This window comes from Lagopus muta, chromosome 23, assembly GCF_023343835.1.
Source record: "Lagopus muta isolate bLagMut1 chromosome 23, bLagMut1 primary, whole genome shotgun sequence".
Lineage (NCBI taxonomy): Eukaryota > Metazoa > Chordata > Aves > Galliformes > Phasianidae > Lagopus > Lagopus muta.
Window position 1 is genome coordinate 4,736,480 of NC_064455.1, and position 25,302 is coordinate 4,761,781.

Here is a 25,302-nt window from a genome sequence, read left to right on the forward strand (position 1 = left end):
AGGCAGGAACATCCGCAAGGGGCCGGGATGCGGCTGGGCGCCGTGCTGTGCCCGCAGCTCTGCACGCTGTGCTGCTGCATCTCAGCACGGCCCACTCGCGCCCGTGCCCCACGCCGTGCCGTGACCCAGCCCCATCGGCAGCCCCGTTATTCGCCTTCAGGAGCACGCATGAAATTTTAATTGTTTTATGTAACTTCGTGAGGAGGTCGGCAGAGCGCTGCTGGTCCCCACGTGCACCAGGAGCTGGGGGGTCGAGCACGGAGATGGGGGCAGTGTGCAGGCCGGGGGCTGTGCTGGTGAACCACGGCTCCCTGTGACCCTATTTGGTGTGGTGGGATACGATGGGACCACTGCTGTAAGCTGGGATGCTGTGACAACACACGTGGTGACAGCGGCCTGCGCAAGGACCGCAGTGCTGGGATGTGGGCACAGGGCACGGAATGTGGCTGCTTAAAAAAACAATTTAAGGGGAAAAAAGCCTCAAAAACAGCTCCAGGAGCTCGCAGGGGCCGTGCCGTGTCCCCACGTCCAGACTGGTGGGTGGCTTTGGGTCAGGGCCGGGCTCTGCCACCGTGCCACCGCCGCCACTGCACGCAGCGAGGCGTTCCCCACCCCGTTGTTCTGCTGCACTTGTCCCCTGCGAGTGCTGTAATTATTATTATTAGCAAATTACAGCTCCTGGCACGAGGGCCTCTGCGAGAGGGCGGCTGCCGCCGGCATTGTTGGGAGGGGGAGGGGGCTGAGCCCCTCGGGGCTTCCCGGGAGGGCAAAGGGGGGTCCCGGGAGGAAAGCCCACGGGTGGGAGGGACCCCCAAGGCGCGCAGCTGCCCGTCCCCGTGCGCGGCCCCGCGGGTTCCCCCTCCCGGCCCGGCTGAGCCGCACCGGAGCGGGGGGTCGCGGGGCGCCGGGAGGCGGCGGCAGAGCCGCACCGGAGCCATCTTTGCGCCGCCGCCGCCGCCGCCTCCCGCTCTGATTCCCGGGGAAAATCCACCGCCGCGTCTTGGCTGCGCCTCGGCGGCCGCGCTCCGCTCCGCGCTGCACTGCGGGGCCGCCGCCACTCGCATGCTGCCTCCCGCCGCGCTTCCACGCGCGGGGCGCCGGCCCGGGCCGAGCCGAGCCCAGCCGAGCCGTGTCGAACCGAACCGGGCCGAACCGTGCCCAGCCCCGCAGCGCCGGGCCGTCGGGGGGCCGCCCCGCACCAGCCGCGGGATGTAGGCGGCGGAGAGGGGTAAGGGCGGCGGGCTGCGGGGGCACCGGGTGGTTGCGGAGGGGTATCGGGGTGGGCACCGGGGGGGCTGTCCGGGGTTGGTGCCCGGGCTGCCGAGGGATGCTCGCGGTGTTCCCGGCGGCCCCTTTGCCTCTCCTGCCGTTCGCTTCCCGCAGCCGCTCCCTGCGCGGTATCCCGCGGGGGTCGGTGTGAGCGCGGCTGCGGGGTCGGGGAACGCGTTGGGGCTGCGCTGGGGCTGGAGCAGAGCTGGGGGCGGCCGGGTGGGTCGGGGTATTCACAGGCACCGCAGTGGGATGCTCGGTGCCCACCCGAGAGCCGTTCGGTGCCGCTGCGTGGGGGCTGAGATGGGGAGGGCAGGGATGGAGCATCCAGCATCACCCGCCCCCCGGGCACGAGAGGCTGTGCCATCGCTGCAGCCATCCCTTGGATGTGGTCCCGGTGCTCACCTGGTTCCGAGGGCTCAGACTGGGTTTGGGCAGGCCCAGCCCCCCCAGCTCGGGGGTCTCCCTCCTCGGCAGTCGTGGAGCCGGCAGCACGAGGGCTCTGGGGCTGTGACAGCCGTGTCCCACCAGGTGGGTGCAGGCCGCAGGGCTGTGGCTCTCAGTGTATTTCCAGGCTTTGTGGTCCAACCCGGCCCCACAGTGGGGGCTTATAGGGGATGGGATCTGGGTCCCTCTCTTCTCTCACAGCCATCCTTCCCCTGCATGATCAGATTTTGTCCCTCCACCTCGTGCCCAACCTGCAGAGCAAGTTGGCGCTGGGATCGCTCAGCTTTCCCATCCTGTGACACTCAGCCCCACGTGTCACCCCCCTCATGGGGCTGAGCACAAAACCCCAAACGTGCAGGAGGGGCTGGAGCCATGCATGGGCAGCAGCAGCCCCCACCAGAGCCCGAGCCAAGAGCTGAAGGCCTCCCTCACTGTAAATGGGGCAGGATTCGGCCGGCAGCGCAGATTCCCCTTTAGGAAATGGATGTCATTTCCTGTCTATCTCAGTCTCTCGCCTCCCAGCTCTGAGCATCCTGCACACACGGCCATCGAGGACACGCGGCCGCGGGCGCTGCTGCTGGGAGCTGGGCACGAGGCAAGCCATCCCTTATCCCAAGTGTTTTGTCAAGTGCTGGCAGAGCTGGAGGGAGAAAATCGCCATCAAAGTGCAGAGCTTCCCAGCTGTGGGGCTGCGTTATTCCTGCCTGCGATGCCCCACTGGTGGCAGATGTTGGAGGGGAGGGTGAAGGATGCTGCGGTGCACAGGGGCTCCTCCTCTGCCTCCCCATTCATTGGCAGCTCGGGGAAGAGCCCGTTTGTGGCTGTGGGTTGTGCCCACCCGTGTGGACAGGATCCGGCCCCATGGGTTTGGTGCCCATGTGCTGCCGTGGGGCTCCAGCTCCAGGTTTTGCAAGCGCTCGTTTCTCTTTGATCTGCTGAGCTGAAACCCTGGATCCCACCGAGGCAGAAATTGGGATCTGGAGCCAAAGGTGACTCTTGGCCCTTGTTTCCATCATGGGCGAAGCTAAAATCTGGAGGAGGGCGATGCGAAGGGCCTGGATTCAGCTTGGGAGCAGAATGCGTGGCGTGTGCTCCTTCTGACCATAAAATTGGATTTCCTGAAATAGCACGTAGAGGCCCAAACCCCAACAGGGACCGAATGACAGGTCAACAGGGGTGTGGAAGCCCCACCACGATCCTGGCTGCCTGCTCCGAGCCGTTGGCAGCGAGTAATAATAGTAAAATACGGTGCCATCGCCTGGGAGAGCGCAGGGCTGGGAGCTAAGAATAGCAGCAGACGTGCTGCAGGAGGGGGGGCCGGGATGCACAGGTGGATGGGTCCCAGCAATGGGTGGATGGAGGCGGATGGAGCATCCCTCCCACAGCCTGTGGTGTGGGGAAAATGATGGGACGGGGAAACACGGAGCAGCCTTTGGGGCTGTGGAGCAGCACTGTGCCCGTCGGAGCATCTTTGGGGTTCTGCAGACCCAGTGCTGACGACGGGGGCACGGCGCAGTGGGGCTGGGCTGTTCGCTGCCAGCTGTGGCAGCCGCACGTGGCAGCAGGGCTGGTGCCCATCAGATTAAAGAGAATTAATTTGTGCTTTCCACGTTTCTGCAGGACCGGGGGTGCTCTGGTGTCCCCCCGCCCTGCAAGCAGATGTGCTCCGGCATCTCCCCGTGCATAAAGCCTTCCCTAAATCCCAGTTAGATTTTGCACGTTTCCCCCCACCCCCCTCCAGCTCACTCCTCCCCAAATGCTGGAGTTGGAACGAGCCATGACATGGTTTCTAATCAGCTTCTGAATTCATATTTCTCTTGGCTCTCTTTGGAGGAGGCTTTTCAAAGCCTTTGTCTGATGCTACCCGAGCTCTGCAGTTCTCGATGCCTGAGCAGCTCAGTGCTGCTCATGGGAGCATCCAGGAGACCCTACGCAAACCAAGTGCTGTTTGCAGCAGGGAAGGACGAACCAGCAGCACCCAGCGATGCTGCCAAGAGTGGGAGCCGAGGCAGTGCCTTCCCACCACCACCTGCAGCCCCAGGAGCAGCGCTGGGCTCCTGGCATTGCTGCTGGCACCGCTCGCCGTGCTGCACCGCTCCTGTGCCCAGCGCCTCGTGCCCGTCCTGGCCCGGCTCCGCTGCGCCCGGTGCACTGCTGCTCTTGGCTCCTTTTCTGGCACCCAATGCCTGTCAGCAGCGAGTTGTGGCTCTGAGCAGAGCCAGGGGATGCAAACACATCCCAGCACTGCCAAACCCCAATTAATAACCGGTGAATCATGGGGCCGCTGGAAGAGCAGATGTTTGCGGCGCTGCTGCCAGCGCTCGGCGCTCACCGAGGGGCGGCTCGGCCTCAACCCCGCTGCTCGGTGAGCCGGAGCCACTGGGGCTGGAAGCAGCTGAAGTTTGCGGTGGGCAGAGCAGAGCAGGAGAACAGCCGGCCCGTGGGAGTGCGGGGGTGCCGCGTTGGGAAGCTGGAGGTGCTGAATCCTGGTGGTGGTACCCATCCCCGGTGCTGCGCTGGGGCTGGGACCCTCCGCTGGGGGATGTTGAGCCGGTCCTTGGTGGGGAGCGGCGTCTGCGATGTGGCCGCGGTCAGGGTGAGATGGAGGAACAGCAGGCGGTGTCGGTGTGTCACAGCACGCTCTGCTCAGAGCTCCCTGGGGGTGGTGGGAGGGGTGGGCGTGCGGGGGGAGCTGCCGGGGGCGAGGGCTGCGGGTGGGAAGTGTGGGGGTGCCGGGGGGTGCGGGGTAAAGCCAGGGGCTGCGGTAAGGCTGGGGCGTGCACGGTGCGTGGGGTACTGCTGCATCGCGTGGGGGTGCTGGGGGTGCACAGCAGCACTGTGGGGGCAGTGGGGTGCACAGCACTGCGTGCCCATCCACCTGCGCAGCGACGCGGCGGTGCGCGCCTGGCCGTGCCTCCATCCATCCATCTGTCCGTCCGTCCGTGCATACGGGGCCGCGTGTCCGTCTGTCGCTGCACAGCGATGCTCAGCTCCGGGGGCGTGCGGGGGAGGGCAGCCCTTGGCGAGCACGTGGCCGTGTGCGGGAGGGGGAGGTGTGTCCCCAGCGCGGAGACGCCGACTGCGCTCGGAGGTGCCGCTGTTGGCCGGGAGCGCAGCCACCGCGTTGCTCCGGGTGGCCGTGACCCTGGGGGAGACTCCGGCCTCACCGCGGCATGGGCGGCCCAAAGGGGTTCTGCGGGAGGAAAGCGAACCGGGCCGCCGAGGTGCTCCCGTCTGCCTTTTCCCACCGAGAGAGGATGGGCAAGTCTGTGGTTTAGCAGCTGGGATCGGTGAGTGGGGTGCGGGGAGGGAGGAAGGGGTGCTGGATCTGGGTGCCGAGCGGGAGCCCGCGCCCCTGCAGCGCTGCTCCTAACGCTTTCCTGGTCGAATCCCTTTTGCTGGCAGCCGGCTCACCTCGGTGTGCAGCGCGTGGCTCCCGGCCAGCCCTTGCCCAGACAAGCCGGGTTCTCCTCCCTCCCTTCCCCTGCAGCCCTGCGCTGTGCTGGGGCTGTGTGCGTTGGGGCCGGGCTCTGAGCTCACACGCTGTGCTCCCCCCTGCAGACGCGGTGCTCTCCATGAGGATTTTTGTTCAGGTGAGCCCTCCCTGTGCCACACTGTGCTGGGTGTCCTCGTGCTGTGTTGTTGGTGATGCAGGGCAGGAGGGAGGGGGCTGTGCGTGTGAGAGGCTGTGCTGCACGTTTGGAGGTGCCGTGGGAGCGGGCGGCCCAACGTGTGTTGGGAAGGGGTGTGTTTGCCCACCCATTGCATCCTGGAGGGGTTTTCCTGCTCCAGCAGCAGATTCCTGTGTCTGGGTGACAGGGCTGCGCTCTGCCATGTGCTCTGGTTGGAACCTCGTGTCTGCCCGCCCGCCAGACTGCCGTGAGCAGCACAGTTGGTGCTGACAGCTGCGCCTCGAGCTCTGCCTGTCTGCACTTCACTCCTCTCGATGGCAGCAAGGTCCCTCTGTGCAACTTTCCCCTGCCACCATGCCTGTACCTCCAGTGTGTGCTCCACGAAGGGAAACCGAGGCAGGAGGGAGGGATGCAGGAGGGAGGGATGCAGCAGAGCTCTCTCTCGATCCCCGCCATCCTCAGGCTCGGTCCCAGCCCTCACCCCGGGTTGTTTTTTTCTTGCTAAGCGTGCACCCTGTGATTCTGAGTGAGAGCATCCTGGGACATGGCCTGTGGCAGCGCCCGCGCCGGTCCTACCTGAGTGCTCAGGGCCCTGGGGCTGCCTGGCTCCATCTGCAGCCACCCGGAGCTTCCGTGGCCTGGGGTGCAAGAGGGGCTGGTGGGGGCTGAGGGCTGTGATGGGGCTGCAGGGTGGTGTGGTGGCCATGGTGGCGGCTGTGATGGCGATATCTCAGTGGCTCGGTGGTGGCTTTGTGGTGGCTTTGTGGTGGCCTGAAGCTGTCTGCTGTGCTGTGCACTGTGTGGCTGAGCTGTGCGGTCATCCGGTCTAACGCTGCGTGGCCAAGAGGGACAAACCACGGCTGGTCTGTGTGCCCCTCCTGGGGGTGCGCTGAGGTTCAGGAGCCCCCCATCTCCGTGAGGATGTCAGGTCCCTGCCTGCCGCTGCCCTTTGATGTGCAGCAGCTCCAGCCGGGCTGGCAGGATGGGCAGCCAGCGCCGTTGTGCCGACACCCACACCTTGTGCACCCGCTGCTAATTACCCACTGGGCAGGTTGGACGGGGCTGGGGCGCGGGTTGGGCTGGAAAGCGTGGCAGGGCCACCTGGGGACACGAGACACCCAAAGCTCCATCTGTTTTGGAGGCCTGGAGAGGTGGTTTGGTCCCCAGGTGGGTGTCCTGTCCAACATGGTGTGCGTGGGGCCTGGGGATGCTGTGCCACCTCTGAGCCAGGTCCCCGCTCACCGTGACAGTGTCAGCACTCCGGGCACAAAATGTCACACCATGCAAATGAGGCTGCGGGAGCAGCTGATTGAAGGGCCCTGCCCCGCCTCGGAGTTGCAATCAAATATGCAAATGGCTCCCAGGGAGGCTAGCAAGGGCTAATAATAGCGGGGGATGAGGCAGTGCAGCGTTCCTTGGGTGGGTCCTTCTGTCCCCAACCAGACAGGGATGTCACCCCCAGCGAGCACTGGAGCGTGCAGACAGCTTCAGGTGCTGCCCCTGTGCCTGCTGTCCCCAGGCAGCCTGAGGGGCTCAAGGCATCTCTGCCACAGCCCCCCGCCCCTGCTGGCACTTTGGGAGCTGGCAACTGCCTGACCTTTGTGAAGAGTAGTGGAAGTAAGGCTGGAGACAACAGTAACTAATTATTCAAAACCTGAACCTGGAATAATTAGCCCAGTTAACAGTCTCAGGTGACGTCGTATCCCATCTGATAACAGCCTGAAGAAGAAGGAAATTAATTAATCCATCAGGCTGACATCTGTGGGTCGCGGTGCCCTCCAGCTGGCAGCGGGGACATTTCAGGCACCCATCCCAATGGGGAGGAGGGGGGTCCCACTGCACCCTGGGGGCTCTGTGCAGAGGGGCGTGGGGCTGGGGGGAAGATGGATGGGGGCAGTTGGGTGCAGGGAGGGGGTGCCCCAGCCTGAGGCTGCAGTGATGGGCAACGGCCGGGTGCTCAGCATCCCCCAGGAACGCCACCAGCGCAGGTTCGTTAGCGAGGCGGCAGCTGTAGGCCTTTAAGGTTGCTGTGGAAACGGTGGTGCTCGTTATGGAGCAGAGGCTGCTGCATGCCAGGCAACCCCCCCCAGTGCTGCAGGAGGGGGACCCCCGCCTGGACACACAGGGCGCTGTGCTCAAGGGTCTCCCTTTGGGGAGGGTGTGCAGCTCCTGCAGGCCAGGACCCCTCCCCTCATCCTCTGGCATGGATTCCAACAAGCTCCCACCTTGTGCTTGGTGTGAGCAGAGGTACCAGGAATGCGTGCACCTCACTGCACATGCGTGCACCTGCATGCACACAGTCACACCTGCGTGCAAATATGTGCTTGCAAAGCACGGGGTGCCTGCATGCTCACCTTCTGGGCACTGCAACCGTGCCCTACACCCCTGCGTGTGCCCCCACACACGTGTCCGTGCCCATATGTCACCCCAAGCCCTGGCAGACGTGGCTGTGCCCTGTTCCTGCACGCCCCTTCCTTTGGGTAAACTGGGGCACGTGGGGAACAGCAGCAGCCACCCCCTCCCCACTGCCCCATCCTCGCACCTCCACCAGCACGTGGCGCACGGCCTCAGTGCCTCTCTGAGCTTTTGGAGTTTTAATGAGGTAAATGGTATAAAAGCACCGTTTGCCCTAAATGCCCATCGCTGCGTGAAGCCGCTGCGCGCGGTCCAGGCGCTGCCTGGGAGCTGCTGTGGGTGGTGTGGGGTGGGCAGTGCTGGGGCTGTGGGTCTGGGCATGGCACCTGGGGGCAGGAGGAGGAGGAGGGCGTCACAGAGCATTTGCGATCATTTTCCTCCTCCCCTCCAAGTTTACAGCTTACCTCAGCGGCTTATCAGCCTCTAATCTCATTAAATCAGGCAAATTGTAGCATCTGATATTTTATGGAGATTAAGGTGTGCACCCAGACTCTATAATTATCAGCAAAGATGTATTTACAATACCTTGTTGCTAGTAAACAAAAAATAACTTCAGATCAAAGCACTTTTAGAGGGAAATAAATCTGCCCACAGAGTCCCAGTGTGATTTGTGGGGAGAGGTGTGCAGGAGTGGTGCTGCCCTGCATGGGGACACACTGGGCAACGAGGATATGCGGGGCAATGGGGGCACACAGGGTGATGGGGATATGCAGGGCCGTGGGGACACGCAATAGGAATGTCCCCAGTCCCATGTGGCTGCCATGGGTCCCATATGCCAAGATCTCTGCGCTCACAGGGATGGGGACGTGGCCATCCCCTGTGCCATCTGTGCCATGTGTCACCCATGGGTGCCCTCTGCTCAGGGCACAGGAGTTACACCCCAGGCTTCACCCCAGCCCTGCTGCCGTGGGGTTGGGATTTATTCATGCCAACACTGGAGCCAACACTGCCATCACCTCTATTTGTCACCACGCTGTGGATTACCGAGGAGGTGACACTGTTTTATTGTTGCCCAGTGTGGATTTATCCACACGGTGGGACCTGGGCTCATCACCCGTGTAAATCACAGCAGCAGCTCTGCATGTGGTGGCTGAGGGCCGTTCGGTCCCTGCTGCCCTGTGGTGTTGTTCCAGGGTTCCCATCCCCAGGGCCCCTGGGGCATTGGGCACGTTCCTTCTCTCTATCTCATCTGCTGCCCACTGAAACGCTAATAAAATGGTGATAATGCCGCAGACGTCCTCTGGAAAGGGCTTTGAGACAGATGAAAAGCCCTACTTAAGAGGGAGGCCATTATTATTAATAACTTGGAGCAAGGCTGTAAATTCAGCCGATGCAGCTATTATGGGAAACGGACCCGCTCCCGTGCTGGCCCCACAGACCAAAGGTGCCCAGTGTGCGATGGGGATGGATGAGTGAGGACCACGTCCCTGTGCCCAGCAGCAGGACCTCTGGCACTGCCTGGCTGCAATGTGTGCATGGGAACAGGCCAGCTTTTATGGGAAGGAGGGACCTGGGGCTGTGTGCGGTGCATGGGGCGTCTCCTTCACACAGAGGGATGTGGCTGGGGTTGGGCGCTGGGCTGAGACCTGGCTGCAGCTCAGGACAGGGGTTGCACAGCCTGTGGGGACCCCGTTGGTGGCTGCCTGTCAGGGATCATTGGGGAGCTGTTACACATTCACAAAAGAGACTTGAAAAATCACCCCATGCGACTCCAGCAGCCATCAGCCAGCTCAGCAAAAGGAGCAGATTCCACTTGGGATCATTTTACATCCCTCATTTCCATCCTGTGCTGCAGCACAGCCTGCAGGATCCCATCCAGGGCCCCTGTAGGTGCCAACCCCATGGGCCAGGGGCCAGAGCAGGGGGTGCAGTGGGGTGCATGGGGCTGTGGGCTCATAGTGCTGCCTGCGCCCAGCTTGGAGCTTCTGCGGGGGAACGAGCTTTGATATAAATATCTTTTTGCTCAGCACACGACCTACTTTCCAGACAATGCCATTAGCCTCTCGACTCCCCCATTCATCTTCCACCGTCCTTCCCTCTCTCGTGTCCCTGCGCCGCTCTGCGCACTCACTGAGTGGGGAGGAAGGACGTGCGCACCGGGTGGCACCATGGGGACCCCGTGCTGGGGCCACCAACTGTCCCCTGGGCCGCAGAGGCTGTGTGCCTGGCCCCTGACCTTGATCCTGCTTTGCAGAGGGGTCCTGGTTCTCTTTAGGGCTTTTCCATCCCACCCCAGAGGGTGCTCAGCTCTGATTGTCCCTTGCTCCTGTCCCCAGCCCCAGTCACTGTGCCCTGGATGGCAAACAGCCTCCTCCAGGGACAGCTTCATCAAGGATGAAAGGAAGCATGGCAAAGCAGGAGGCAGCCAAGTGTCATCCCTGAGCTGGCTCACAGGCCGGGGGTCAGGAGGTACCCAGGAGCACCCCGAGCACCAGGGCTGTGCATGGATGTCATCAGTGTGATCCCTGGGGAATGGGCTCGTGGCTGTCCAGGCTGTGCCCTGCAGCACCCGCTCACCTCCGTGTGCTGCTTGGGCTCAGTCCCCCACAGCTAAAATTAAATATGTAATTTGTATTGCTGGTAAATCCTGTAAATCTCTTTTATCTCTAAGCTCTTGTCGCAGGACTCTCAGGGGTGTAATCTCCGCAGCCCCTCGTGCTGCCCTTTGCAGCTCACTATCTCACTGCTCTCCCCTTCCCTCAGCCATGGTGGGACGCTCAGGGGCTGCAGCACAGCAGGATGCAGGGTGAGCTGAGCACCCCACGCACAGCTCAGCCTGACCCCGTGCCACCCCCACACTGCTCGCAATAGGGATGCTGGTCCCAACGGACCGACCCCATTCTCTTGGCACGGGGCTGTGCTGTGCCTGGTGCTCATGTCCCCCCCAGCCCATGTGCTCTGCCCCCACTCTAAGAGCATTGTGCAGAATTATGTATTTAAATATTTAGGTTTTCATCAGCTTTGCAAATTAAGCCCATCGATTAAAGCGGCAGTTCAGGCCCTTACTGGTGAGCGGTGCTGCGCTCTGCTCGGGGCAATCTGTGTCCATCCAGCCCTCACCCCATCATGGGGCTGCAGCTGAAGATGGGGTGCAGTGGCACACGATGTCCTTTGGTGGGGACAGCAGGATGGTTGTTGCACATTCGCAGGGGCTGCTTGCTGGAAATGGCATCGTGAGCTGCAGAACAGGGCCGGTGCTGCAAAGTTAATGGGTTTTTTTGGGTGGCATTTGAGGTCGGGGCAGAGGATGGCGTGTGATGGGGGAAGCAGATCAGAGAGCAGCCCCTTGGCACGGCTGCGTGCCCTGAGCTCGTGAAAGCTGCTTTGAAGTGATCCCCAGCTTAAGTCATTACACTGCGTGGTTGGGGAGATAAGTGGCTTTGAAGCAGGCGCAGCACTTCCCTACGTTGGAAATGGGGTGAGCTGCAGCGCAGGTGGAACAGAACTGCTGGAGTTCAACTGGTTCTGCTGCACACTTGTGAGGTTCCCCACATCCACGTCCCTGCAAAGAGCCCCCAGTGCAGGAGGACCACGGGACACAGCCTTCAGAGGGCACCGGGCTGGGTCAGCACGCCGCTGGGGGCACATCCATTGCGTCCCCCCCTTGGCTGTGCATGAATATTGGGCACGTTGGCTGTCCATCCTGCTGGGCCGAGGGAGCAAAGCTCTCTGTGGGCATTAGCAGCGACAGGCACGTGTTGATGCATGTGGGAGCCCCGTGCCATTGGTTTGTTGGTGGCACCGCAGGGCAGTGGCAGCGCCCTGGGAGGGCGCATCCTTCTGCTGTACGGTGAAAGGAGGGCTGAGCTGCAGGATCACCACCACGCACCGCTTCGCTGCACAGGTGCATTTCCTCCCTGGCAGCCCCTGTCCTAATTACTCACTCATCCTTAATTACTCACTCCTCCCGACACCCTGAGGCCTCTGTGCTGGTACCGTTGGTTGATCCATTGAGTGGAGCTGCGTGGCCTTGAGACGTCCCCACTGGGGAGCAGGGTTGTCCCCTGGCCCTCTCTGTCCCCTCCTGTATGCGCGGTGGCTCCCGGTGTCCCCATGGGGCGTTTGTCACAGCTGTCTTCTTCCTGCCAGCCCCATCTGCTCCCATTTTTTAGGGGTTTTGCTGCATGTGAAGCAGCTCGCTCACAAACCGGGGGTCCGCGAGGCTCCTTCCTCCTCCACACTGGGATTCTCCAGCCCCAGCACAAACCTGCCAGCTGCCCCAGGGCTCCAGCGATGGCACGCAGCGCCGGTGGGGACCTGGCAGCCCTCTGCCCCCAGCTCCAGCAGCAGCAGCCAGCAGTGGCGGTGGGGATCCCGGTGCTGGCGGCCGTGCGGGATCCCCGGCAGCTGGGGCACGGCACGGCAGTATTTCCTCGCTCTACTCAAGGAGTAATTGCTCAGATGGGGACTTGGGGCAACTCCCATCCCTCTCCCGGCATGGTAATGAGTCAAGAAGCCTCAAAGACAAATGGCTCATTAAGAAGCAGTGCTGCATTGCAGGATTTTTCATCCCACCAACCGCTGCATCAGCAGAGGCAGTACCTCGCGCTCACTCTCCCCAGCGCTGGGAGAAGGAGCTGTCAGGCAACCGGCGCCGGTGCCAAAACTAATCATGTGCTTAATCAACGGCTCCCATCAAACAACCCGTCCTCGGCATCGGGAGTGGGTCGGATGGGAAGCACGGTGCTCAGCGCCACTCCTGGGGATCACCCGGTCGGGGTCACCCCGGGGAGGCTGAGCAGCACTCAGGGCTGGAGCAGCTCCTGCGCTGCTTTGTGGCACCACGTGGACCTGGGCAGCTCCAGCAGTGCTGCCCTGGGGCTGGGCTGAGCGCTGGCTCTGCACGTCCAGCCCCGATGGCTGGCGCTGGCGCTGCTCACATTTGTGTTTCTTCAGCTGATCTTTGTCCTACGTGACTTTTAAAAAAAACACCCTCATTCCTTATTTACAGCCACGTGGTTCCCACCCCTTCCCAGGCAGTTTCTGCTCTCTGCTTGTTGTTTCATTACCGGTAATTTGGTTTCTTGATTGCATTACGTTGGCTGTGATTTTTACATCCTGCTCGCTCTCTATCCCAGGTTGGCTTCTCTTGGGGCTCCTCTGGATGTCCATCGGAGCACTGCTGGGAGCACAGAGCCCTGCACAGAACAAAGCCCCTCTCAGGCAGCCCCAAACCCTGCTCTCCCAGCTGTGCTCGGTGCCGTCCCTCTGCTCCCAGCTCCCAGCCAACCTTTCTCCATCTGCACGTTGCTGCACGACGGATATTGCGCTGCCATCAGGAGCCAGCGCTGCTCCTGCCCTGCTCAGCCAGGCAGGGCCAGTGTGGGCTCTGGGGATGGGAGGTGGTCTGCAGCTCCATGAAGCCAAACAGGGTCGCTCTCCCCCTTCCTTTCAAAGTAATTACTTCCAGGAACGACAAACTTCTGACTAATTACACTCTCTCTCTCCGGCCTGACGCAACTAATGAAATATCTGTGAGCTGCTTTCAGCTAATTCCACTTTTAAGAAAATAATTACTTGATGCAGAATTACGCACTAAATTAGGTGATTCCTTTCCCAGCACTCCCCCTCCCCTTTTTCTTTTTTTTTTTTTTTTCAGGCTGAGTAAATTTTACTAATACGGCCTAATAAAATAACGGACTAATTAGTAATAAAATAAAATATTTGCTTTCTGCAATCCTTCTCGCTTACAACCGGTTGGGGGAAAAGTAAATAGATGAAAGGCATGGTGGAAGCGACCTGGCGCTATTCCGTATTTATTTTCATCCAACGACTGTAGATCAAATTTGCTCAGCTCTGAAGTGGGAAGAGCGTTATTTTTTTTCAGGCTCCAGCTCGCACGCGGTGCCGGGAGCTCAAGCTGCGTGTTTGTTCTCTCTTACTTTCATCACAAGCCATAAAAATCCCCAGCAGGAACCGCGCTGGCAAACTTGTCGCTAATTTGCAAAGCAGAATGGACCGGGCTCACTGCGCATCTCCGCCGGGCGAGCGGCTGCACAAAACCACTCTGCTCTCGCTGGTGGCAGGAGGAGCCTTTGTGGAGCATATGGACGGCTCCAGTGCAAATCAAAGTCAGTGCTGAGGCAGCTGCTGGGCAGCTCCGGCGCCCGCTGGCAGGGAATTGCATAAGAGGATGTGGCTGGGGATGGGTGCAGGGCTGTGCTGGCCGAGGTGGAGGGAAGGATGCGGTGCTAAAAAGCCACAGGGATTTGGGTCAGGCTCTGTTTGGGGACGACCACCTCTTCCTTTCTGTGCTTCATCTCCCTGCAGAACTTTCGCCCCGGGACGCGCTGCTGGAGGGGACGTCGGGCTGTAAGGACATGAGGACGTGAGGACAGCATCCCTCTGAGCGCCGGGCGGTGAGTGCTGGGATGCTGGCTTTTGGGGTTGGACCTGAAAATGTGGGAAAAAAACTCATTCTGTGGTACTAGGGGTCATGGATCAGTGGGTATGTGTTCAGTGGGTGTAGTGGGTATGGATTCTGTGGGCATAGTGGGCATGGGTCAGTGGTTGGACTTGATCTTAGAGGTCTTTTCCAACCTCAGTGATTCTATGATGCCATCATTGTGTCAGACTTGAGCGTTGCAGTGGTGTTTGCGATCCTGTCCCCTTCCCACTGGGGCTGCAGGGGTCTGGGCTCTGTGGGGACTGCACCACATCCCGGCAGCCCTCGGCATCATCGTGGCATTGCCGAGGCTGAGATCTCACCGTGCTGTGCTGGGAAGCAGAACTTGTCTCTGCTAAAGGCCCCGGTGGGAAATCAAGCAGGGAGGTGGAATTTGGGTGAGCCCCACAGTGCCTGGGGTGATGGATCCCAGTCCGCCCGCCGCTGACCCTGGAGTGGGGAGAAATTGCCGCAAAAGCAAAAGTCAGAAGGAGGTTGGTGGCGGGGGAATTGCTGATGGGAGTTTCTCCAGGCTTTGGATGCAATAAAGGCAAGAAGTGAGTTATTTGTAATGGTAATTACGCTCTTCCAGTTTATCCTAGCACATAATTGTGTGGGCGGTAGGTTCCCAATGGTGGTAATTACCCTGGTGTTAAATGGCACAAAATTCAGACGGGTGCTGGGTTTTTTTCCCCCTTCTGAATCTGCTGGGACGCGGGGATGGGAGCATTCCCTTGGGTCCCTGCATGGGCAGCACAGCAGTGACCCAGACACATGGTCCATGCTGAGACCCACGGGAGTGCTCCATCCCCATCCCCATCCCTGTCCCCATCCCACTGCTGGTGGCTGCAGAAAAGCTGTAGCACTGCTTCGGCAGCATGCTGCTTTGTTTAATTCCTCCCATTCCCGAGCACAAAAGCCCACCTGGCTCCTAATAACGGGCTGCTCAGCTGTTTTGACTCCTTCTTCCCAATGCCATGGCAATATTTGCTTCAGCTGAGCACTTCCCTCAATGAACATGAGATGATAACTCAGACCAAGGCAGAGGCGGGGCTGGGAGGGATCCTACAGCCACTACCCATCTGTCTGTCCGTCCGTCCGTCCGTCCGTCCGTCCGTCTGTCTGTCTGTCTGTCCGTCCGTCCATCCATCCATCCACCCCTCCCAATCCTCCTGCTGCTGACTGCCCACCTGTTCCCACCCCCCCCCCCAGCTGCTTGCCCGTGCCTCATTCCAGCTCTCCCAGGAGAGCAGAGGCATTTCTTCTTCCAGCAGGCTGCTGCTTCCTTCGTTTAAGATGCAGCAATTAGGGAGCCTCGTTAGAGCTGGAGTGAGACTGTGAGGGCGGGAGGGAGATGAGCAGGGCCATATGATGCAGCCTTGATGTTAGGAAGAAAGGCAAAGGGAGAAGCTCGGGGGTGGCTGGGGGATGCTCCCTGTCGCCACCAGTGCCTGCAGCCACCAGACCGTGCTGTACTCAGAGGTGTTGAGTCCCCATGCCCTCCTGGTGTTCCGTGGGCACAGTTTGTATGTCTCAGTGCACCCCAGGGGTTCCTCATTTTCTCCCTCCTGCTCCCCATCCAATTGCTCAATGTGGCCCCCCAGGGCTGCTTGTCCCTGCTGTCCCATGTCCCCAAGTGTTGTCTCCAGGCATGTCACCATGGCTGCTCCACCTCTCCTGAGCCTGATCGCAGAGCTGGGGTGCCCATGGCACCCTCCCTAAGTATGATAACAAGGGTGTTAATTGACGCCTGTTAATTAGCTGAGCTACTCTGGAGAGTAAGTAATTTCCTCGTTTATAGACATACCCAAGGCAAAGCCTTTGAGGGGCTGTAAGGAAGACAAACCCCTGTGGGGCACACATCTCTGGGGGTCTCTGTGGCCCTGCATGGCATCTGGGGACACAGTGAGTGCAGAGCCAGCCCTGGGGCTGCCATCAGAGGGGGCTGATGTGATGCCCTGCGTTTTGCTTCAGAAATGATTAAATGAGAGCTGTGTGTGTGTGTGGTAGCAATGCGTGGGGATGGCTTTCCTTGCTCCTTGTCTTTGCTGCCAGTGGGCACGTGGTGGTGGAGGATGGCATTGGAGGAATGTGAGGTGTCAATACACAGTGGAATGGTGGGAGGATGGGCGGGTTGGAGATGTCAGCATGGAGCAGCCCCCCCCAGCCCCGTGCTTCAGCTCATTAGTGGCTCTGTGAATCGCAACGGCTGGAAAATGCAGCCAGAACTGTTTTCCTAATGGGAAAGCACGTCATAATATTTGGTGCCAGGGAAGAAAACAAGTTTCTTATGATGTCAAAATGTCCTCCCGCATTAATGATCTGCTTTGAATGCTTTGAGGCAGGCTGCTACTTTTCCTTAGGAATCCCTGTGGTTTGGCACCCCCTCGGGCAGCCTAGTGCCCTGGGTGGGGTTGGGGGGCCCAGCAAGGCTGGTTCCTGCCGTGGGTGCTTCCTGACCCTGTGCAGCCAGAACACTTTACCTGCTTAGCAATGGGGGTTTGGGCAGCTGGATGGGAGCATGACAGTTTGCCCTTGCCTGTCCCCGCAGGTGAGCCCGCAGGGAAAGCCCTGCAGGATGCCGAGGCTACGGGGCAGGTGCTGACACCATGAAGGGCTACCATGGGGAGCGTAGCCAGACACAGCACTCCTCCGGCCACCGCTGCCGCTGCATCCCAGAGGACTGCGAGCATCCCGCCGACTACATCCCCCACGGCCCCGACGGCCACCCGCCTTACCTGCTCAGCCCCAGCGAGCCGTGTTCCCTGGAGCATCCCTTCTGCCCGGTGCGGAGCCCCGGCACGGCTGGCGAGTGCGGTCCCCTGAGCGATCCGCCCTCCGGCAGCGCCAGCAGCACCTTCCCGAGGATGCACCACGCGCAGCAGCATCAGCCCTACGACTCCTGCGACGAATGCATGGCGACCGCCCACCCCTCCAGCAAGATCAACCGCCTGCCCCCAACGCTGCTGGACCAGTTCGAGAAGCAGCTGCCGCTGCACCACGACGGCTTCCACACTCTGCAGTACCCGCGGGCCGGCGGCGCCGAGCCGCGCAGCGAGAGCCCCAGCCGCATCCGCCACCTCGTCCACTCCGTGCAGAAGCTCTTTGCCAAGTCGCACTCCCTGGAGGCGCCCGCCAAGCGGGATTACAACGACACCAAGATGGACGGCCGCGGGGACGGCTACCACCACCACCACCACCATCACCACCACCACCACCACCAGTCCCGCCACGGCAAGCGTAGCAAGAGCAAGGATCGCAAGGTGGATTCCCGGCACCGGTCCAAGATGATGGGCTGGTGGAGCTCCGACGACAACCTGGACAGCGACAGCAGCTACATGGTGTCTGGCCGGCACGCCGTGGACCAGGGCACCCAGTACTGCGTGGACGCTCCCGAAAGTGCCTTCAGAGACTTGACCTTGAAGAATCTAAAGAGCGGCGGGGAAGGGAAATGCTTGGCGTGTGCTGGGATGTCCATGTCTCTGGATGGACAGACGGTCAAGAGGAGCGCCTGGCACACCATGACCGTCAGCCAAGCCCGCGAAGCCTACCCCAGCGCCAGCGGCACGGAGAAAACCTTGATGCTTCAGGAGACAAAGGCCAAAGACAGAGCCTACCAGTACCTGCAGGTGAGGGGGACAGGCAGGGCAGGTGCTGCTGTCCCACAGGACTGTGGTTGGTGATGCCATAGAGATGCCGTGGGGTGAGCTGGGACCGTGTCTCTGCATCCTGATGGTTTGGGGTGGTGTGGGGCCATGCCAGCTCCACGGGTTGCTGCTGTCCTCAATCCTTGCAGGGTTCCTTGCAGGTGGCACTAAGTTCCTCTGCCGTCTTCTGGTCCATGGGTTGGGGTCAAGGCAGCTCTAGCTGCGCAGGCTCCTCGCAGCCCTCTGCCCTCTCCCTCTTTTGGGCTTTTATCTTTCTTGCGCCTGGCCCAGTGCCACCGCCAGTCCCATCACGTCACCAGGCTCCCTTCTAGGTCACCTCACTTCTAATTAAAAGCTAATTAACTCTTCGCTCCCTTTCCCGGGGGAAGGAGACAGGGAGAAACAACACTGGGGTGGCTGGCAGCAGGGGTTATCAGAACAGAGTGCCGGCCCTGCCACCATCCTGCATGGCCTGGGGACAACGTTGTGCCACCGCAGCTTGGTAAGGGCCTGTGGCAGCAGTACAGCCACACTGGCATGGGTGGGATTTGGCCTGGCTGTGACTGCCAGGGGGGCCACAAGGTGGGAAGAGGCAAGCAGGGGACGCAGCTGGGACTGCCAGCAGGGATCTACCCTCCTGGTTTTGGGGCAGGGAGGGTGGAAGAGTGGTGCCGGGCTTGAGCTGTTGTGTGCCACTGTGCACACCCACACACCCCCCACCTCAGGTGCCGCAGGACGAGTGGAGTGGGTACCCGGCAGTGGGCAAGGACGGGGAGATCCCCTGCCGGAGGATGCGCAGTGGCAGCTACATCAAGGCCATGGGCGACGAGGACAGCGCCGATTCAGATGCCAGCGCCAAAGTGTCGCCCCGGGCGGCCACACGGAGAGACAGCTACCGCCGCTCCTCCAGCGCCGACCAGGCCAGGAGCAAGTAAGGGTGCTGCTGGGCTGCGGGAGGGAGCCGGGCTGCAGCTACGTACAGAGAAAGGGCACAATGGCAGGGAGATTCCCAAATACCAGCAGTGTCCTTGTCCCCACTGCACGTAGCATGGAATTTCCGCTCTCCTGATGGCTCTGTACCAGTGGCACCCAGGATGGATTTTTGGGTTGGTGATGACCCTGTGCTGGGCACCTGCTGCCTCTGCAATGTGCCGGCTGCCAGAAGCTCTGGTTGCAGCTGCACTCTGCCTGCATGGGTGCAGAACCCCAGTGGGGACCTTGCATGCGCCTCGCTGCCACTGCTTGTGCACGGAGCCCTGCACGGCAGCACCCTGCCAGGGGCTGCTCCACCTTGGGGCTGGCACAGGGAGCCTCCTCTGAGCATCTCCGTGCCAAACCAGAGCGGAGGGCAAAGCGCCAGGCAGGCACATGGAGCACGACTATTTTGGAGAGCTGTGTTCAGCCCCACCTGTGGCAGCTCTGGGGAGCCCCCAGCCCTGCCAGGAGAGTAGAGGCAGTGGGAAGGGCTCTGTGCAAGAGCTGCAGTGGACAAGTGGGGCTTGTGGGACCATTGCTGCGGCTGCATTTCCAAATGCTCGGCTTGACTGTGTTGCTTTTGGTGCCATCCCTTCTATTCCCACTGTCTCTCATTAGGTTTGCAAGTAGGCACTATTCTGATTCATATATCTGTAACTGTCCCAGCTGCGGTGTGCCACCTCGAATGCTCCCTCGGGGGCAGGGCTATGGGCGCTCCTTCACCACTGGCCAGGTAGGGTCCCTGTCCCAGCCGGCACCTGGCACTGTGCTGGGGCCACGGATCTGTCCCCACACCGGGGCACAGAGTGGATGCTGTGGATGCCACCCCAACCATCACCCACTGCTCCCTGCAGATCAATGATGAGCTCAACCACCAATTTGAGGCTGTGTGTGAGTCTGTTTTTGGTGAGGTGGAGTCGCAAGCCGTGGAGGCTCTGGACCTGCCCGGCTGCTTCCGCATGCGGAGCCACAGCTACCTGCGGGCCATCCAGGCGGGCTGCTCCCAGGACGACGACTGCCTCTCGCTCTTCTCCATGTCAGCCCCCGCCGGGCCGCCCATCACCAGCAGCATCCTGAAGCCTGGCACCTGTGAGTCCTGGGGGTGGTGAGGGATTGGTAACAGGAGGGTCCCCATGCAGCCCCACCTGCACTGAGCCCCGTGCAGCCCCACCTCGCTCATGGCTCGGCCGCACCATGGGATGCCCCCCACCGTGCCCCCAGCATCCCTCTGCTGTCTTTCTTTCCCTGTTCTTTGCTTCCCTTTGCTGCCCCTTGCTGCATGAATGGGTCTGGGCCGCTTTCCAGTCCCTTTCTGGGGCTAAATTGGCCAGATGACTGCTTAACGTCCTGCAGGACTGCCCCAAATTGGTGTCTGGGCTCCTTGTTGTGGAGGGGGTGGGTGCTGCTCCCCAGGGTGCCGCTCGTGGTAGGAAATGAGCAAATTTTCTCTGTTTTCACGCACCTTTTCATCCTGCGCCTCTCCCACAACAGCCTTCAGTTACAGAAAAGCTCCACCTCCCATCCCTCCAGGAACCAAAGCCAAGCCCCTCATCTCCGTCACCGCGCAGAGCAGCACCGAGTCTGCTCACGAGAGCTACCTGCCCAGTGAGGTCACCCGCGGCCCCGCCTGGTCCAAAGATGCCGCGGCCCGCTGCAATTCAGCAGAGAGCCTGGAGAGCTCCAAGGTGACGGCCGTGTCCCTTGAACTGCCACCGGTGCAGCCCCGCACAGCCCCCAAGCCCTCCACGCTCATCATCAAGGCCATCCCCGGGCGGGAGGAGCTGCGCAGCTTGGCTCGGCAGAGGAAGTGGCGGCCGTCCATTGGTGTCCAGGTGGGCTTCATTCCTCCAGATGGGCTGAGATCTGGAGATCAGTCTGTCCGAGCCATGCTGAGTGTCTACCACTTGTCCCTTTGCTTCCAGTGTGCCTCTCTGATGGCCCTAATGCCAACAGCACGCTCACCACAGTGGCCCTAAAGCCACCTCCTTGTGCACTGTGTGGCCTTAATGCCACCCCCTGTGCCACCACAGCGGCCCTAATGCCACCCCTGTGCCTACCCACTCTCCTAACAGTGCAGTGTTCTCTGGGCACTGGATGCCTATGGTATGGGGCCACCCTCCAGCATGCTCTCCCTCTGCCCCTGGCAGGTTGAGGCTGTCTCTGATTCGGACACGGAGAGCCGGAGCCAGAGGGAGTTCCACTCCATTGGGGTGCAGGTGGAGGAAGACAAAAGGTATGCCTTGCCAAGCTCCTTGGCCAGTGGCTTTCCCCAGTTGGATCCCTCCTGGGCTTTCTGAACTGACCCAGTTCCTGCCTGCATCACTTTCTCTCATCTGATGCTCCCAGAGCTCAGCACCATCCCTATCCTGAGCCTTCTGTCCCCATAAGGAGCAGAATCTGGCCTTGGTGCTCATACTTCATTGCTTGTAATGGACAGCCTGGGGAAGGGGATCCCCTGCTCCCACACTGTGTTGGGGTCTCGTTTACTGGGGTTCAGCTCGAAACCTGCACAGATGTGGGTGAAAATTCTGGGCTTTTCTGCAACAAAACATGAATTTTTGCATGGGTGGGCGTGCTGTGTGCTGGGACCTGCATGGTGCATGAGCAGATGAGCACTGGGAGCGTGCCCACCCACCCTGGTGCACACTGCTCTGCATCCTCCAGCATCGTCCAGCACTGGTAGCCATGGAAACGGGCTAAGAGCACGGGAAATGAGGGACAGGAAAGATGCAGCTGCTCAGGGCTGTCCCTGCAGCCCCAAATACTGGGTGTCCCCAGCCCCAGGACGGTGCCCACAGGGGGACAGGAATGGTAGGGATGTCCTCGCTGGCCCCGTGGCTCCCAGCATCCTCACCACAACGACCCCACACGCTCTCTCTGTCCCAGGCGCGCCCGCTTCAAGCGTTCCAACAGCGTGACGGCGGGTGTGCAGGCAGACCTGGAGCTGGAGGGCTTCGCCGGGCTGGCCGTGGCCACTGAGGACAAAGCTCTGCAGTTTGGCCGCCCCTTCCAGCGGCACTCCTCGGAGCCCGAGTCCGGCCGGCAGTACGCAGTGTACAAAACGGTGCACACGCAGGGCCAGTGGGCGTACCGGGAGGACTACCAGATGCAGTACGATGCAGTGGAGGTGCCACGCCGTGATGCGTGGATGGAGCGGGGCTCCCGCAGCCTGCCTGACTCCGGCCGTGCCTCCCCCTGCCACCGCGATGGGGAATGGTTCATCAAACTGCTGCAGGCTGAGGTGGAGAAGATGGAGGGCTGGTGCCAGCAGATGGAGCGGGAGGCTGAGGACTACGACCTGCCGGAGGAGAGTGAGTGGGGCCGGGTACCCAGGGCTGCACCGTGCTGCTCTCACTTGGAGCATCTCGGTGGTGCCACCTGGCTCAGGGAGGGTCGAGAGGTTGGGATCAGTGTAGACGTCTCTGGGAATCCCAAATGGTGGAGCGGGGCCCTCACTGAGTGGTGGGGAGGGGATGCCCGTGTCCCTGTAGGAGGTATGACTGTCTGCTTTCTGCCCGGCACCGCCAGTCCTGGAGAAGATCCGGAGCGCCGTGGGCAGTGCTCAGCTCCTCATGTCCCAGAAGGTGCAGCAGTTCTACCGACTCTGCCAGCAGAACATGGTGAGTGCCTGAACACCATCCTGGGGTGTGCTGAGCCTGCGGCTCTCTGGGGCGATGCCAGCACAGCGGGTGTCCTGCACGTGAAATGTGACCCACGTGGTCTCCCTCAATGTCCCCACAGGATCCCAACGCATTCCCAGTGCCCACCTTCCAAGACCTGGCCGGCTTCTGGGACCTGCTGCAGCTCTCCATTGAGGATGTCAGCATGAAGTTTGCAGAGCTCCAGCAGCTCAAGGCCAACGGGTGGAAGATCATTGAGCCCAAGGTAAGGGCAGGGCTCACTAGGGTTGCGCAGGGCTGGTGCTGTGCACGTCCCTCCTTTCCTCTTCATCCCCAAGCGCATCTGTAGCCAAACCACTGCTGTAGAGTTACCGCCAGCAGAGCCAGCGGGTGCTTTTAGCAAACACTTGAAAAACAAAGAACAGGAAAAAATGAGGCCATTCCTCTGCTGCGATATTGCAGCTGGATTCTGGGCAGTGCCGTGTGCCAAGGGCCAGGCACGATCCTGCACACGTGCAGCTGCAAGGGGGGATGCACAGCACAGCCTCATCTCATCGCTCTGACATCGGCAGGGGGGGAAAGGAGGCTCAGGGCCGGTCCCAGCTCACCCTGAGGCTCTCCCGCTGTCTGTGCAGGAGGAGAAGAAGGTGCCTCCCCCGATACCAAAGAAGCCGCCGCGCTCCAAGGTGCACCCGGTGAAGGAGCGCTCCCTGGACTCGGTGGACCGGCAGCGGCAGGAGGCACGCAAGCGGCTCCTGGCAGCCAAACGCGCCGCCTCCTTCCGTCAGAACTCGGCCACTGAGAGCGCAGACAGCATTGAGATCTACATCCCCGAGGCGCAGACCCGGCTGTGACCGCGGCCTCGGCTTTTCTACCCGGACTGGACGGCGCGTCCATCGCTCACTGTGATCAGGGGCCGTGGAGACACCCTGGGGGCAGCGCTTGGCCCGCTCACAGCTTCTCTCTTTTCTATCGTAGACGTTTCATGGATCCGACGGTGAATGAGCACCAACCCGGTTCTGCCCCATCCCGTTGCCCCCTGCTCGCATGCCCCTGCCCGTCTCTCCCAGGGTCCAGGGCTCTTCCTTCCCCCTGCCCTCTTTGGGGCCGTGTCTCAGCTCTTCTATCCTTGACCCCTCCTTGGTCCCTATCCCATCCAAAGGAGAGGTGACCCCAGCCCCCGGCCCTGCCGGGTGGGAGGGGATGGGGCCGCAGGCAGGCCCCCCCACTTCTCTGTAACTCAGTGCAATCCCATGGCTGCGGGGATGAACCCCCGAGCCCCCAGCCCCATGCCCAGCTGGAGCCCTGCTCCGCTCCCTGCCTCCTGCCCCGGTGCTGTGGGGAACCCAGGAGTCCTCAACCTATATTCATATATAAATATTACCTAAGGAATAAAACAGAAACTACACATGACCAGAGCTGTGTTCTGGAGGGCGGGATGGACCAGAGCAGCAGGTCCCCTGGTCCCAGTGAGCTGAACCTGCATCTCTCACACTGAGCAGCAGCACTGTGTTCTCCAAGCCCTTCCTGCCACTTTTCCCAGTCAGTTGCATGGGAACACCATGGGGACAGGGCAGTTGGTTCCCTTGCATCTTGCAGCCTGGGCACAGGTGTGTGAGCAAGGCAGCAGTGCTGGGGAGACCTTCCTATGCTTATGCAGGACCTTAGTGCAGGGACAGAGCAGGTATGGTGCTGCTGGCCGGGGCTGGCCTCGGTGTCCCCTGCACATGGGAACCGGGCTGTAGGTGTGGGGCAGGAGCTTCCCCCTGAGCGTGGGGCTGCTGGAAATCCCTCACAGGGTTATGCCTTCTCCCTGAGCTGCCATTGCCCTGCAAGGATGGGACACCACGGATGGGGTTGTTGAGCCCTTGGTGCCCCATGGGGACAGGGGGCAGCCTGGGATGCAGCATTTATGCTACAGGAATTCCTTGAAGCCACGAATTCCTTGACGGCAGCTTCCATAGGGGATCTGGAGATGAGGCTGCATCCATCCCATCCCCATTCTGAGCACAGCCCATACAGGGCAGGTGCACAGCACATCTGTGCTGCTTGCCCTCGGCAAGGGGCTGCCATGGGGAGCAGCCCCAGCTGCCTGCTCCCACCACCCCCATGCCCAGGGAATCTGCCTGCACTGTGACCCTTCCAAGGGCTCCCATCCCCAAGTCCCCTTCTTCCTGTGGGTGGGTGGCAGAGGGAGTGGACATCGGTGCCTCGAGTTCCTATAGGTGCCTGGCACCTCCCCAAACCCACAGCCAGCTCTTCAGGATTTGGGAGCGGGGGGCTTCAGCTTGTGTCCCCTCATAGTGGAGGCTTGGGAGGGTCTCAAGAGCAGGGCAATGATTCTGGGGGGGGCTTTGTGCCCTGGTGAGAAACGGCGCTAAAGGTCCAGATGTCACTTCTTTGGGGGGCAGTAGGAATCAGGCATTGTGAAGGATGATGGAGAAAGGGCGTAGGGATGGAGCTCCCAGCCCTTCACCCCACAGCCCAATCCTGCCACCACCACACCGTAGCTTTAGAGCTGTGCCTGCACAGGGACACCCTGAGCTCCCCCGAGACCTCCGGCCCTTCCAGCACTGTACAGTGACCGTGACACGTGGCTCCGTTTTTATTGTAACAAACCTTCAGAATTAATAAAAAGACCACTTTGGTTACTCCGGGGCAGCAGCCACCTCCCCATGGGGACACGGCTGGCGCCCGGCTCGCCTTTCCCTGCTCTGTGTGGTGCCCTTCGTGTGCGTGGGGCGGGCACGGGGGGCGGTTTAAGGGGTGGGCATGGGGGGGGGTTCATGATCCGTGGGGGCGAGAAATCACAGTCTTACAGAACTTACAGTAGGGATTGGAAGGGACCTCTAAAGCAGGCTGACTGCTCTGCCTGGGGCAGGGGCGGGCAGCAGAGGGGCACCCCAGCGCGG

The 25,302-nt window shown here is 61.1% G+C and overlaps 1 protein-coding gene across 4 annotated transcripts; it reads left to right on the forward strand.

Moving 5' to 3' along the window:
- The first annotated feature begins 1,058 nt into the window (after positions 1-1,058).
- Positions 1,059-25,098, forward strand: DLGAP3 (DLG associated protein 3). Of its 4 annotated transcripts, none has more exons than XM_048969236.1 (12): positions 1,059-1,228; positions 14,034-14,122; positions 16,700-17,777; positions 18,521-18,726; positions 19,389-19,503; positions 19,625-19,859; positions 20,262-20,602; positions 20,918-21,003; positions 21,657-22,081; positions 22,299-22,390; positions 22,512-22,655; positions 23,026-25,098. In XM_048969236.1, exons 3-12 carry the CDS (start codon positions 16,758-16,760, stop codon positions 23,242-23,244), a joined length of 2,883 nt encoding a protein of 960 aa, XP_048825193.1. In that variant the 5' UTR covers positions 1,059-1,228; positions 14,034-14,122; positions 16,700-16,757; the 3' UTR covers positions 23,245-25,098. The 4 variants fall into 4 exon arrangements, with proteins under 4 accessions (XP_048825193.1, XP_048825196.1, XP_048825195.1 ...); XM_048969239.1 differs by having other exon boundaries at positions 19,437-19,503; XM_048969238.1 differs by lacking the exon at positions 1,059-1,228 and adding an exon at positions 4,827-5,006.
- The last annotated feature ends 204 nt before the right edge of the window (positions 25,099-25,302 follow it).

Excerpts from the sequence above, each read along its gene's own strand:
- DLGAP3 (XM_048969236.1), top strand. The coding sequence starts at position 16,758 with ATGAAGGGCTACCATGGGGAGCGTAGCCAGACACAGCACTCCTCCGGC. Across the intron at positions 21,004-21,656 it reads CAGGTGGAGGAAGACAAAAG|GCGCGCCCGCTTCAAGCGTT; the intron begins GTATGCCTTGCC and ends TCTCTGTCCCAG. Across the intron at positions 22,391-22,511 it reads GACTCTGCCAGCAGAACATG|GATCCCAACGCATTCCCAGT; the intron begins GTGAGTGCCTGA and ends ATGTCCCCACAG.